The sequence below is a fragment of the Watersipora subatra genome, chromosome 3 (assembly GCF_963576615.1).
Source record: "Watersipora subatra chromosome 3, tzWatSuba1.1, whole genome shotgun sequence".
Lineage (NCBI taxonomy): Eukaryota > Metazoa > Bryozoa > Gymnolaemata > Cheilostomatida > Watersiporidae > Watersipora > Watersipora subatra.
The window spans coordinates 10,534,381-10,549,328 of NC_088710.1; the positions used below are offsets into that span (position 1 = coordinate 10,534,381).

At 36.2% G+C, this 14,948-nt stretch overlaps 2 protein-coding genes and 1 long non-coding RNA gene across 3 annotated transcripts; all 3 read right to left on the minus strand.

Moving 5' to 3' along the window:
• On the minus strand, nucleotides 1-2,067 carry LOC137392060 (uncharacterized). The gene is made up of 3 exons (XR_010978211.1): nucleotides 1,863-2,067; nucleotides 755-859; nucleotides 1-211 (listed from the first exon to the last, which is right to left on the minus strand). It is a non-coding gene; the product is annotated as an uncharacterized lncRNA (long non-coding RNA).
• A 1,325-nt stretch (nucleotides 2,068-3,392) lies between these two features.
• On the minus strand, nucleotides 3,393-9,588 carry LOC137390329 (general transcription factor II-I repeat domain-containing protein 2-like). The gene is made up of 7 exons (XM_068076662.1): nucleotides 7,786-9,588; nucleotides 6,263-6,424; nucleotides 5,364-5,443; nucleotides 4,944-5,126; nucleotides 4,381-4,450; nucleotides 3,563-3,736; nucleotides 3,393-3,422 (listed from the first exon to the last, which is right to left on the minus strand). Exons 1-7 carry the CDS (start codon nucleotides 9,586-9,588, stop codon nucleotides 3,393-3,395), a joined length of 2,502 nt encoding a protein of 833 aa, XP_067932763.1.
• Nucleotides 9,589-10,732: 1,144 nt separating this feature from the next.
• LOC137390330 (myosin-6-like) lies at nucleotides 10,733-14,348 on the minus strand. Its single transcript, XM_068076663.1, has 7 exons — nucleotides 14,241-14,348; nucleotides 13,389-13,514; nucleotides 12,691-12,858; nucleotides 12,223-12,348; nucleotides 11,437-11,604; nucleotides 10,943-11,080; nucleotides 10,733-10,846 (listed from the first exon to the last, which is right to left on the minus strand). The coding sequence occupies exons 1-7, from the start codon at nucleotides 14,346-14,348 to the stop codon at nucleotides 10,733-10,735; spliced, it is 948 nt and encodes a 315-aa protein (XP_067932764.1).
• Nucleotides 14,349-14,948: the final 600 nt, after the last annotated feature.

The following is a 14,948-nucleotide window of genomic DNA, read 5'->3' on the forward strand; positions in this document are numbered from 1 at the left end:
CATCCAACTTCCTTCCCATTCTCTCCAACTCGCTGAGCAAACTTTGTTTTTCTCTGCTGAGCAAGGTTATGTCCGAAGTCAGCTGTTTATTAGCCGAAAGTCTCTCTTCAACACTCCTATTGGCTAATTGGAGTTCTAGATGGTACTTGGTGACCTGCCCAGCTAGTGAGTCTCTCTCCTTTGTCACATTTGCATATCGAGCAGATAAATCCTAAAAACCATCTTCTCAATAGATATTGAAATATCATGTATGAACCTTTGTCAAGACTTTTATCAAAACATCTGTACATAAATTCGGTAAATATTAAAACAAATTTTTGTATTTAAATATATAAGGCATTATAAAAAAAATTCTAAGATTATTTTTGAAAGTTTTTTAAATGTCTGATTTTTGCTACTATAAAGTTTAGTTAAATAATATGATTCAATCTAGCCACAGCATACACAAAAGTAACAAAATTATGGTGAATGCAGTTTAAGTGATACAATTGAATCACTTGACTAATAACTAAAATACTGACTCACACAAATAGCCTAAAACACAACCAGAATGATTAACTGATCACACTGCTAGTCCTGCTTGTATAACTTTTTAATAGTGCATGACTTTCTGATATCCCATGACTCACTGAGACTAGAGAACATACAGAGATCAGATGAACATGTTGACATCAAATGACTTGCTATCATCGCAAGTACTCTAGTCATTCACCCCACTGAATTTACTCTACTATCTATCTACATGCCTACTTACCTCCACACTCTTCTCTAGTTTCTGTTTGACACTCTGCAAGGGTAGAACTTGGGCTAACTGCTCTTCTTGTTCTTTCCGTCGTCTCTCAGCTCTGCTCACCTGTTCCTTTAAACAGACACGCAATTCATATAAACTATCAGTTTGTTGTACATAATAAGATATGTAGTTATCATGCAAACCTCTAAGCCACAAGACACAACTATGTTTGGTTGTCTTCCTAATGAATCTGAATTGCATCAATAAATTGCTTACTTCTGCAAATAATTTTATAGATAAAAGTCAAAAAATTACCCGAGTAAAAGTGAAGGCAATAGAGTTATCTTCCTCTCTATAACTCTAAGACAACTCTATGGTAAAGGCTAACACTGCTAGCATTTAGAACAAAAGTTACAAAGGCTGACTGACATGTCACTAAACACAACTGTTTAACTAAAATATGAATGCTTTTGAAAATTACGTTTTATGGTTATTTTACCTGATATTGACAGTTACGACCAATGTCTAAATACCCTAAATGCTGAGTAGCTAAGTGTTTTATTAGATATTTAATGTCTAAAATACTAAAATCGTATCTCCAATTTACCTGGCCATCCATTACATTCCTACTTCTTCAAAAATCTGCTACACTTTATATCAAACACCAACACTTTGCCAATTTATATTATAGAGCAGAGTTATGCAAAATGAGCTTTTTCTTCCAATTTGCATAATTTTACTTCACCATTTTTATTTCATTTTACGTTTGTTTAATTTTGTTTCTCGTGATCTAATTTGCTTTGAGCCACATTGAACGGCTATAATACACTTAATTTCTATCCTTTTAACTAGCAGAAATGTTAAGAACATGCAATGTTAAAAAATGCAAGTACATTTTTTACTCAAATACTAGTAAATCTAGCGATATGCATATTTAAGGTTTAGTATAATAGACTCACATTATACGAACAGTTATGACGAGTACACCAGAACAGGATTTTAATGCTAGGTTACTGTGACCTAGAAATCTGAAAATTATTTAGAATACAATTGATTGACTTCCTATTCTTTAAAGTCTTACTGTTGATATTGTTAGACTTTAGACTTGTACAGTATGAAAATGCCAACTTACTCTAAGTGTTTCTAGTTCTGAGCGCAAAGATTTTCGTTCCAAGTCAGCAGCAGAAAAACTGTCCCTGCTCTCGCGGAATTGCTTTTCCAATGTCTCATTTGACTGCTGCAGGACAGTGCGAGTTCCTTGCAAAACCTTCACTTCTTCCCTCAGCTGACTTTCTGACTCCTTCCATTGTGAGACTAGCTGCTGCAGTTGCTGATTCTTTTTTGACAGCTCCGCTGACTCTCCAGAACTTGCTTGTAGATCCTCTTTCAGTTTTGTGTTCTGTTCACTTAAATGGCTGATGACAGATTTGTCCTAAAAAAAAAATGCAGTCGTTGTATACTGTACATTTTTTTAGACATCAAATATGTTTCAATTTTGTGAAAATGCTTATCTTTGTCAATAGATCGTCTGTTGACTATTTTGTTTAATAAGCAACCCATTTACTTAAAATATGAACGAAAACCATGTTCAACTCTACTGCCATACACTTGGTACACTGACCTATCACAACAAGTACTTGCTGATTGCATGCAGCAGGTTCTCATAATCATAAACAGTTCTCTCACTGATAAGCATTGCGACAAACCATGGCAGGTAGTCACTGCATAACATGATGTCATGCCATGACAGTTAAGGCTGGTTGACAATATATCGCTGTCTATTGGTATTAAAGCCTGGTTTCCATATGACAGCGCAATGATCGCGAGCGGCCCAGTGATCATGCGCAATGCATTTCTTGGGCCGCGAGGCAGTGTTTCCATGTCGCGCGTAAGCTCCATGCTTGCATTGGACAGGGTGGATATTTTCCTTACTTTTTCGTAGGAGAGACATATTTCTTCGAAAAAACTGACCTCCGTTGCGAAATTACGCTGTCTTATAAAAATCTGGCTCACTCTTTCGTACGGGAGACCAATTTCTTCAGAACAAAGCCTTTCGCTGGAATTGTGGGATAGATTGAAAAGGTCTAGCGGTGTATTGTGGGATACATAATCGCACGCAACCATCGCACGGATCCATTCTGTTGGATACTTGCGATCAGCGTACGCACGTCGCGCGACCGTCGTGCGTTGACGTTTCCATATCACAACTGGCCTACGCATGACGTCGTGCGCCTTGTTGCGCGCCTTGCGCTGTCATATGGAAACCAGGCTTAAATCCATAATACATTGGTGATTGTTTGTGATGACAATGTTCACATTATCGAAAACCCAAACGCGTTTACATCAGCGAATAGTCTACGACATAGTGTTCTCATTACGTAATACGGCTGCTGAAACGATGAATTATAATCCTGCAGCAACCATCATGAAGAGATACATTGAGCAATATACTACAGCCGGTCACTATCACTGAAGTGATGCACAAACTGTCATAAATAATCGGCAATATATCGGGAAAGCTTGAAAGTTGCAATGTTTCCCGACACATCCACATAGCCACGGCGATGTCATCAGTTTACGGCACTCATAGACTACGAATAATTGGCGAGAGAACAACTCCAGCGTGTGGCTATACAGTGTGAACCAGCCAGTAGTCACCAGGTCACATGTCACAGGATGCATTCACTGATTGCTGCAATGTAGTATACAGCAAGTATTCATCAATTTTCTCTGCATACTGCCATAGCATAAAAGTTGCTGTATAGTTTGTATTGAAGCATCACAACAGGTGCTCATTGAATATACCATAGCCATACCACCGCAGGTACTCACTGCTTGGCATGATGCCATATCATTTTCTAAGCTCTGCATTTGTTGCCTCAGCTGAAAACTTTCTTGTACAGCATTCTTCAACAGTTGATTCTCCTGTTCAGCTCTATCCTTATCATGCACGCATTTGTTTCGCTCTACCTTGAGGCTTTCCATGGTTTCCTCTATGGCTGACTTCTACATGCATATAACGATTCTACCAAACCTGTGCTTAGTTCTTTCACTACCATGAGCCAATGTATCGGCAATCATGGTAATAAAAGTACAGACCTTGAGCCGATGAATAGGCTAATCAATAGGGTTTCACTTTTCTTTTCATTACGAAACTAACACATTAGCTAAACAAATCAAATTTTGTCTCCAATGAAACAACCTTGTTGCCAATGACGTGCAACCAATCAACAGTCTTTTTCTTTGCTAAGCAATTTCATTTTATTATGTTTCAAAATTAAATTCACCGTGTTCGTTCAATGCAAAGGAAGCGTCAGAAATTTTGCGAGAGTGGGATTCATTAAACAATTTAATATTTATCTTGTAGAAAATTTTGTTCTGAATAAATTGCATTTTACAGTAAAACAATATCTGCATTGATTCTCAATATATTGCATAAATACTAGCGGTATACCAAATTTTCGAAAACCTTGAATCAATTCGATCAGAATAGCGAATTTAGTAGCACGAGTGAAAGAGTTGAAGCAACCCAAAATAAATTTAGGTACTATAGTAAAAACTACTGAAATATAGGAACCCTTTTGAACAGGAACATATGATAAAAAGGAAGAAGTCGAGATTTTTGAAGTGTTGATGAGAAGCATTTTTACCTCTTTTAGAAAGCTGTTTCTTGCATCTCTGAGATTTTGCATTTCTTCTTCCATATTGCCTTGAGATTCTCTGTGAATAGAGAGTGCTGAGACTGACCATAGACATAGAGGTATAAGATGCCATAGAGCAATGCTAGCACTTGAGGTAGATTATTACACGAGCTTTTTAAAACAACTTTGCTCATTATCTATACATAGTAATAACGATCTTCAGCATGAATACGCTACTTAATAATATTTGCTCACGCAAAAATTTGTGACATTTTTTATTCTTTTGCACACTATAACTTAACCCTAATTTAGTAATATTTGCTTACATGCATCTTTATCCATACTAAACCATAAGGGATCACTAGTTGAGACAGGTGAGTACTAGTTGAGACAGGTAAGTACTAGTTGAGACAGGTAAGTACTAGTTGAGACAGGTAAGTACTAGTTGAGACAGGTAAGTACTAGTTGAGACAGGTAAGTACTAGTTGAGACAGGTAAGTACTAAGTAGGTTTTGATGAAAACTTATGTTGTTTCGTGCTGTTCTAAAAATGACAAAAAGCAAGACAGAAACCTGAGAGAGTCTAAAGAACTTTGAAGTTGTTTGTTCTCTTCAGTGAGCGAGTCAGCGAGCACTGCCTTGCTTGAGTACTCCTGCACTGTCCTTGCATAAATGTCTCTCTGCGTCTGCAGCAGCTGCACCATCTGCTCCGTCTCAGCGTTCTCTTGAGTGACTCTGCGGTTGTGCAGCGTCAACCTACATAGCATCACAGTTGAAGGCTAACGGTAGACTCGAAATAATTCAGCCAAATTTCTATCAAAGGCTTGCGTTCAGACTGATAAAAACATTGTATCAGAAAATGAGGGAAAAAAATGAGAGAAGCAAAATTTAAAAAAAAGTCTGTTGACCTCAGGAAACAGAGCTTAAAATTATTAAAACAACTTTTTACAGAGCCAAATGGTTGGTTGGTTACTAGCAAGCATAGTTGGTTACCTTTGATTCTCGTCTTGCAGATGTTTGTAGTTATCATAGTCTATCTGAAGAGATCCTTGTTCCAAAAGCAATGCCTTAACCTATAAAATTGTACCATCAAAATTGCTGTAAACTCTTTAAAATTTGTGGCAAATACTATAGACCAAGGTATAAACTATTTATGTTCTGGCAATATAGTTCGAGTAGATTATTCTGTTCCGGATAGAAAGGAACCAAACTTCTGGTTTCTATTAAGCTGTGGACATGCAGGGTTCTACGTGCCAACATAACTGTTGAGTTCCTTTAAGTTAAAATAGCTTGTAGATCCTAATACAATGTGTGCAGCAAGTTATATATGCTAAAAGAACAATCATAACTTAGATTTCAAGTGTTTTTAATTTTTTAAATCAACCTTTACTATAATAAGCGCCAAGCTTAGAAGTTAGAAAAAAACAAAAGCATTGCACCTTGAATCAAACTTGTATATTCAGTTTAGCCACAATTCACAATACTAACTGCATCACTTGACCATCTTGCTGTATTGTAGAATAATTGTGCTGACACTTATTACACCTGATGATCTCTCACGGTACATAGGACTGCCAGCATACTAGTATCTTGTAATTTGAGAAGTTCAGACATCAGAAGCTATCTGCTACTAAAAAGCATGTATATAATTAGAAAAGATGACAGAGTGCCCCTACTCATACTTACCTTAGCCTCAGAGTCAACAGAGTGTCCCTACTCATACTTACCTTAGCCTCAGAGTCAACAGAGTGTCCCTACTTATACTTACCTTAACCTCAGAGTCAGCAGAGTGCCCCTACTCATACTTACCTTAGCCTCAGAGTCAGCAGAGTGCCCCCTACTTACACTTACTTTAGCCTCAGAGTCAACAGAGTGCCCCTACTTATACTTACCTTAGCCTCAGAATCAGCTAACTGGTCAGAAAGAGTAGTGAGCGCATCATCCTTCTGTTGTAGAGAGCTCAAGGAGTTCTCAAGCTTGTCTTTCCAAAGCATTGCTTGAGTTTCCAAACTAGATATCTTTTCTTCTGAGGAGCCTTGACAGATGGTCAATCTCTGATAAGAGACAATGGTTAGCTTTAGTTGATAAACATGCCCAGAGATCTACATATAACTTATCTGCCGTTTGGTTATAGTTAAATATGTCATGTCTCATCAGTCCAACTGCAAACAGGACGCTTACGCCCCGGAGAGTATTTAATGGTACGTCTTATTATAAGCAGATTTTAGTGAAAAATAGAGTATCTAACTTTGATACCTCATTGTAAATATTATAGCAAGCAATGTATGATGTAGCAATTGATTTATAATCAATTAATTCATGCTCTCTGTGTGCTACGCTGTGTGTATTGTGCTGCCTAATACGTGATTCAAAATCAAAGATCAAAGGTGCTGATCATTCAAGTCTAAAGGGTAGAATGGTAAATAAATTTTTTACAGTAATACTTTGAGATACGAGTGTCCTGTCAGAGGAGAAACTCGAGATACGATGACAATTCTGAGCAAGTTTTTGCCTTGAGATACGAGGCAATTTTGAGATACGAGGCAATTTTGAGATACGAGCATACGAGACAGTTCTTGATGCGACCTCTAGGTGGCTGAGTATGCGAGAGGCTGCTTATGAGAGCAGCATCAATTGGTCTTTCTCATTGAATCAAAAATAATTTAAGAAGGCCGACTAAAAGTGAAGGTGAAAGTGAGTAAAAAAGAGCCAAACGAAAAAAACAAACTGAAAACGAAAAAAAAATTAAAATTAAGGTTAGTGTAAAATTGACAAATATTTTCAAGTGTGTGTATAGTGAGCTAAATCTTTCTAAGTTAAATTTAAAGTTACTATTACGTTATGTAGCGTCACAAAAGTGTAGCATACCAAATGTGTTGCTGTCAAGTCTCTTTTTTACTCTGCCATTAGCGGTTACCACCTCTTGAAGATGAGAACTCCATACAAAACTGTACATCAGTGCTGCCCAACCTTTTCCGAACATGGGCCGGATTTAAAAAAAAATGACGCCAGTGGGCCGGACTCACATTTCTAGTCTTACATTCTTTAATAGAACTATTTGAAATGGTTTGGAAAAGTATTCAGAACTGTAAATATTGATTGTATTTTTTATTTATAGAAATTACCCTTTATACAATTATAATTCATAACTCAATTTAAACATAGGGGGTCCTACATATGATACTACATGTATTTCTATTACTTTTATTGCTATCAAAAGATTATAGTCTCCAGATATTACATGAATACGAAATGATCATTAGAAATTTTGATTTAGTGCCTTAAATTCTATAAAATAAATTCAACAATTTATCAAGATTAAAAAAAACATTGTTCAAATGGCTTTGTATTTCAATAATAAAACAATTTCATTTTAGATGTAAACCGGTAATGAACGAAAATATCAGTGAGAAACTTGAAATTGTTTCGAGTCATCAAGAAGCTTTTCGATGTCTGCCGGAATATTTGTTAAGGCCAGTCGGAGTTCATCTTCGAGGTGAGCGTCACTCAAAGAATTTCTTTTGTTCGATTTTATTAATTGCATGCGACTGAAGAGATATTCACACATCCATGTCGAACCGAACAAAACGAGAAAGCGTTTTGCGTAGCATGTAAGATTTGGAAATTGAGTGTGAGGCAGACCGTATTTGTAGAAGTCCATCAGATTCCTATTTAAAAATTGACTCTTGACATCAAAATCACTTTGTAATTCATTCAATTCCATTTGAAGCTCAACGGGGGCATCAGCAGGATCCACGTCAAAAGGCATTGAAAAAAATTTCAGCTGGTCTTCACAAGCACGGAAATCCTTAAATCTCCTGGCAAATTCTTCCTGCATCCGTTTTAACTCACTCACAAAGAATTCCCGGTTCATGGTTGAAATGTGCGACTGTTTCTGAAGGCAAGGAAAGTGGGCATAATTGCTGTCAGCAATTTGAGCAATCCACAAATCCAGTTTCTTTTGGAAAGCTGTCACCTCCCCAAACAAATTATGGATGAGTTTTTCTTTTCCTTGTAACCGCACATTCAACTCATTCAGTTTGTCTGTAATGTCCACCAGAAAAGAAAAATCATTCATCCATTTGTCGTCATCAAAATTGATGCATAAATTTCCTTTTGCTTCAAGAAATGCTGCCACATGTTCTCGAATATCGTAAAAGCGTTTCAAAGTACGTCCACGGCTGAGCCACCTGATCTCGGTAAAGTAAGGAATGCCAGAAAATTCGGCGTTTATCTCATCGAGAAAATTTCGAAACTGTCGATGATTCAATGCACGACTCCTAATGAAGTTGACAGCTTTCACGACATTATCCATGACGTGATCAAACTTAAAGATTTTGGAGCAAAGTGATTCCTGATGTATAATGCAATGGTACCACAATATTTGGTCTTTACTCACATTCAGGGATTCCAGTTTTCTTTGGATGAAACCACGCAAGCCTTGCTCCTTGCCGATCATGGCCGGTGCACCATCGGTAGCAATTCCCACCAGACGATCATAAGTCAGTCCCGCCTTTTCGAGTGCAGTGTCGATTTCTTTGAAAACAGCAGCACCCGTGCAATTTCCTTTCATGGGGCATAGAGCAAGTAATTCTTCAGTGATATTAAAAGTTGAATCAACACCTCTCACGAAAATCGCCAGTTGTGGTGTATCAGTAATGTCAGTAGATTCGTCGATGGCAATGCTGTAAGTTTCGAAGTTTTTACAAAGTTCGTTCAACTGCATTTTCGTATTTTTGGCCAGTTCTTCAATCCTTCGGGTTATTGTATTACGCGACAAGCTAACACATTTTATAGCTTTCTCTTTCTCTGGGCACAGAATTTCAATCGCCGAGGTGATACATTCTTTGACAAAATCTCCTTCCGAAAAAGGTTTCATGTTGCGTGCAATCTTTTCAGCAATGACGAAACTCACTTTGGCGTACTTTTTCGATTCATCATCTACTTTCCGAAAAATGTTCTGTTGTGAGACTAAATTCTTTTGAAGTAAAAGTGCTTTCTCCTTGCGTTGATCTCCTTCATAACGATTATGGGTCGAAGCGTGCTTTAATGTGTAATGCCGTTTCACATTTTCAGCTTTTAGAACTGCGACTGTTTCACCACAGATCAGACAAAGACATTTTGCATTTGATTCCACAAAGAAATACAAATTTGTCCATGCTTCGTTAAACCTGCGATTCTCCTTGTCTACTTTTCTGATTTTTCTAGCCGACGCCATGGATGAACAAAATTTGAAATTTATTGTGAAAAAGAAACTACTGTAATTTGCTCATCGGTATAAGAAGGCTTCCTTATCAAAGGTTGTGCTGGAGTATATTTGAAATTGAATCACCTCAAAAGCCAGTTTTATTGATGCGGAAAGTCAATAAGGCGTGCGCGCCTCGGTGGAAAATACCATAGATATTTCAATAAGCGGTAAAAAGTTCAGCGTTTTCTATTGAAATATCTATGGTAATTTCCCAGCAGTCCTTCTTCAACCAGCTGAGGTGAGCGCCCTGAGGCTTTTGATTCGACGATCGAATCAATCAATCGTACACGCTGTGATACTTCACTTTTTATCAATTTTTCAATGTCAGCAAAGACACTAATTTTTGACCTAACGCTACTGAATTCTTCAAACTGAAAACTATTGATTAGTAGCCAATCATCTTCGAAGAAAAATAACAGTTGTAAGCTTCTGCGTTAATAACAGGAATAAGTTAAAGACTGACGCACGGGCCGGATTCTAAGGCTTCATGGGCCGGATCCGGCCCGCGGGCCGGACGTTGGGCAGCACTGCTGTACATAATCATGTTAGATTTTATCGCCCATCATTTTAGTGATTATGATATTTAGTAGTTAAAGTATTTGTTACGCTGTGAGCAAAAGTACTGAACTACAGCAATTAAAAACACGTTTTTCCATTGTAAGAACCTGTTTTAGGTAATTTTTTTCATAGTACCGGAACAGATTAATTTGTATTTAGTTATAGTATTTTATATGGAAAAATTGATTTGATATACGAGTGAATTGACATATGAGTTCAGGAAAGGAGCGCATTAAGCTTGTATTTCAAAGTACTACATTCAATGCTAAGTAACTGAGTGTTTAACTTTTACAATCATAAAAGTATATAACAAGCCTAACTAGCCAAAAAGCTGCAACTGCTTGACCATCGCAGATATTACTCATCTGTAGCTTTAATATAAACTAGAAAATATTTTAAACAGGGTGGCCATGTTCAACTTTTTCCAATATATAAACTAATAGCACCTTTTTTAAGTTCTGCTATATAACTGTTCTTACCAGAGCTAACAGACATCGAACTCAATAAGATGTAAAACATAGTAAAAAAATTCCTTTATTCCTCATTATAAATTAATCTACCATTTTTTATATTTACATTTCCTGCTGTATGACACATTTCCTTGCTGACTCAAGCCAAATGTTCTAACAACAGCAAGAGTTATGAAAGCGCTGACGTCTTCCTCAATTGTCTATTACCAACGTTTAGGAAGAGCATAAACTTAGCAAAAGTGTAAAATTATTTAATGTTAGCATTTCAGAGTTTTCCCCTCTTACCTAACTCTTACCTGGTTTAGAGCAGCTGTATCTCTCTCAAGCACTATGTTTCTCTCTTCTTGCTTTTCAATTTCCAACTGAAGTTGCTCAACCTTCTGCTCCAGATTTGTCTTCTCTTGAGTGTGGCTCTTTCTTGTATACTCAATTTCCTAAAATACACAGCAGGTACTGTAGGTAAGACAGCATGTGAATGATTACTTAGATTATCTGCATAATCTGTCAGCTACGAGACAAATATTGACAAAAACTTATTGAAAAAAATAGCAGTTTAAACGCAATTAAGAATACCTATTAACAAACTAATGGTTGTCTAGTCCTGACAACCACAGTATTACCCAATTTTGTATTACTAACTCATTATCTAGCACAGATGAGACAACAATAATTGTACTTGTGATAGTATTTCACATCCAATATACTTTATCTGTACAAGTACAGATCAGTTATACAAAACAAAAACATAAAACATCAACATGCATGCAGATGTTGATGAAAATAAACTTACAGCTTGCAGTTTCATCAGTTCCACTTCTGATTCGCGACATTTCAGTCTCAAACTCTCATTCACCTCCTCGTTACTCTTCAGGTTAGATTTGGTTTGTCTCAGTTCCTCCTCATACTTGCTTGCTAACTCGTTAGCTCTGGTGAGCTCCAGAGAAAGTCTTTCTCCTACCTGTTCAATAAGACATCATGTATGTGGTACGAATCCAAGGCTAAGATAATCCAAAATAAAGAAATAACGCAAGAACTAAAGTGAATAACTTGAACAGCTGTTTAGTAGTTTAATTCTACACAACTTAAAGATTGACTTGCAAAAGCTCTTTAGTAACTTTTATTAGAAAGTATCAGTATTTTTGCCACCATTTGCGATTGTTTTTGATGTTTCATGTTTGCCAATATGTTTCAAGATTAAAATTACTAAAACTTGGTCGCGATTAAAATGGTCAGATCAAGCAAAAGTGCGATTATGACATTTATAGTCGCAAGGAGACGGACAAAATAGAGGGATGTAATGCTACAACTTGAACACAACAGCCGATATCAACAATCGCAACGATAACAACTAGTGATGTCATTTTGCATGTATTTTTCTTCTTGATATGTTAGCCGTGATCAAGTTTTATTGATTTAATCTTGAAACATCCTAGCAGTCAGATCACCTCAGACATCACAAACAATCACAAATGATAGAAAAATACCGATACTTTCTGATAAAACATACTAAAATTTTGTGTAAGTTCATCTTTAGGCCCTATTTTAAAATATTGTTTACTAGAGTAAAAAAGTGCACCTTTTGTGATCCAGCGAGCTCGTTGGTTAATTGCTGATTTGATGTTGTAAGTTGATTTACGGAGGTCTTTGCCATGTTCATCTCATGATCAGCTGATTTACTAGCGAGCTGCAGTTTTTGTATTTCCTGAAACAACACAGAGAAATCATGAAAAGTGAACGAAAATTACTGAAAGCTATAGTTAAATAGTAAGTAAAGAGGGCAAATAAATACGTAACAGCTGGTGACTTCTGCTTCATCAATAATGACTTCTCTATTGGTAACAACAACCTAACATAGTTTGAAACGTGCAGATGTATTCTGGTCGTAACTGATTAAACAAAACATTTTTAACAATATATATAATATTGTTAATAGTAATATTATACATATAATATATTAACATATAAAACTTGAGGTAAATTCTTCAAAAGTCTGCTATTTTCAAACACATCAACTGGACAATCTGCTTTTTAGCAAATCAGTCACCTCTTTGAGCTGCCCATTGAGAAAAGAGACTTCCTCTATTTTGGTGCTAAAGTCAGACCTCTCCTGAAATAACCTCTCCTTGTCAGAGGTTAAGATAGCGACCCTTGACCTCAAGTCAGTGACTGTGTCTTGCAGCTCTCTTGCTTTCTCCCGAAATGACTCATTTTCCTGCAGATACATAACACTATGTTGTTTTTTATTAAAAGTTATCTCATACGTAACTATTGATGTAGCATGCTTGAGCCATCAAACTTGGATTTGTCCACTCTTGTAAACAAGCTAAAATGACAGTTTAAACGCACACCGCTTTGAATCTATTGTAAGCACTCTCATTTAAAGACAATAATATAACAGCTCAAAATTGATCTTCTATTTGATACATTTTCAACTATTCTTAGGAGACGCATTGAGGGGTCATCTTTCTAGTGACGACCACTTTCTTTTACTGCACATAAAGTTATAGAGGTAAAATAACAGAATACTTTGTGGAATTGTCTGAAGCAATTGCAAACTCATATGGTAGCAAAGTTTATAGAATATTGAATTAATTACCTTGGTTGAGAAGCCCTACTGAAACACTTCCATATAAAAGCTCAATAGAATATTGTTACAGAAATTAGAAAAAGATGACTCCTACACCAATAGAACAAGTTAAAGGGGTGCTGAAGTGGATAAAACAAAGGAAGCAATCAACTAACCATGAGCCAGTCTTTCTCCTTACTCTCATAGTTTTGTAGCCTGTGAGTCAAACTGGTTTCCTTTATTCTCAGCTCTGAGACAAGTTCTTGAGTCTTTCTATTATGGTTCTGGTTTTTCTCATTTTCCTTCAAAAAGATACAACCATAACTGAGCTCAGTGGTTTTACAACAGTAAAACTTTGAAAAGTTTCCTGTTTTGTACTTGAAAATAGAAATTTTTACATTAGACAGTCCAACTAATTCAACTCATTCGATTAATTCAACTCATTAAACTAATTCAACTAATTCAATTGATTGAATTAATTCAACTAATTCAATTAATTGGATTAATTCAACTAATTCAATTAATTTGATTAATTCAACTAATTCAATTAATTTGATTAATTCAACTAATTCAATTAATTTGATTAATTCAACTAAATCAAATATTTCAACTCATTCAACTAACTCAATTTAATAACTAAAGTTACCTCAGATTATGATCGTTAAATATAGTGTAGCTAACTTATAATATTATTTTTTGTACTACTTTTGTGTCTTTCCTATTGATTTTAAATCTCTGCTCTTGCTCTAAATCATAAAGCTCCTACATGAAACATAAAAACTTTTTTTGTTCAGAAAGATTGTAAATAGAACATAAAGTTGGTTGCATTATTAGCAACTTCAGTGAGACTGGAAATAGCTGACTTGAGAATTTCATGACCATTTACTTTAGTCTAGTTGCTGATCACAGCTGCAGCAAAGAGTCAAATGCTTGTTTGTATAAGTTAAAACTAAATCTTGTGAACTTTGACCTTGTGGACTGAAAATCTTATGCAGCCCTTGTTCGCATAAAAAGAAGAAAAACTATACCTCTTTCCAGCGATAGGTTTCCCTTCTTTGAGCATCAAATTCTCTTTGTGTAACTGCCAATTTCTCGTTCGCTGCTGTTATTTCATTTCGTAAGGCCTGCACTTCCATATTGATAGCTTGTTCCATCTGCAATTCAATGTCATACAAATGTGTGACAGACACCCATAGAATTGCTGACCGTATCGAAGTCACTCGATAGCCAGCTTTTCATCAATCATAGCAACTACTTGAATGGCTTCACTACTAGTTAGAGTGCAGCTAACAAACTTGTCAATCAGTTCTGCACAGTGAGGGCTAGAGAATGTTTTAGCTATTCTGCTCTGTGAAGGCGTGCAAAGAAAGATAGCTTCAGAACTAACTAGCTGTGTAGGGCACATTTACAAAACGTCCTATCATTAAAACATTGACCAAGAAACAGTCCAAGATGGTATAGAAGTGGATTAATAAAAAGGTATTTTTAAGTCTAGTAGTTATCTGTTCTATATTTTCTGTCAATCAAAAGCATTCATCGATGACAAAATAATCCAGTCTCCTTAAGACAGCTATAAAACACATGTCATCAAATGTTCTCCATGCAATCCATGCAAGTACTGTGTTATCATGTTAGAATCTTTTAGCATTGGGTTGAAACTTTTTTCCTTTGAAAATTTATTGCCAAGTACCCAAACAGCAACTCAGCAAGGAGTTATCACGCCCGGTCACAAACAC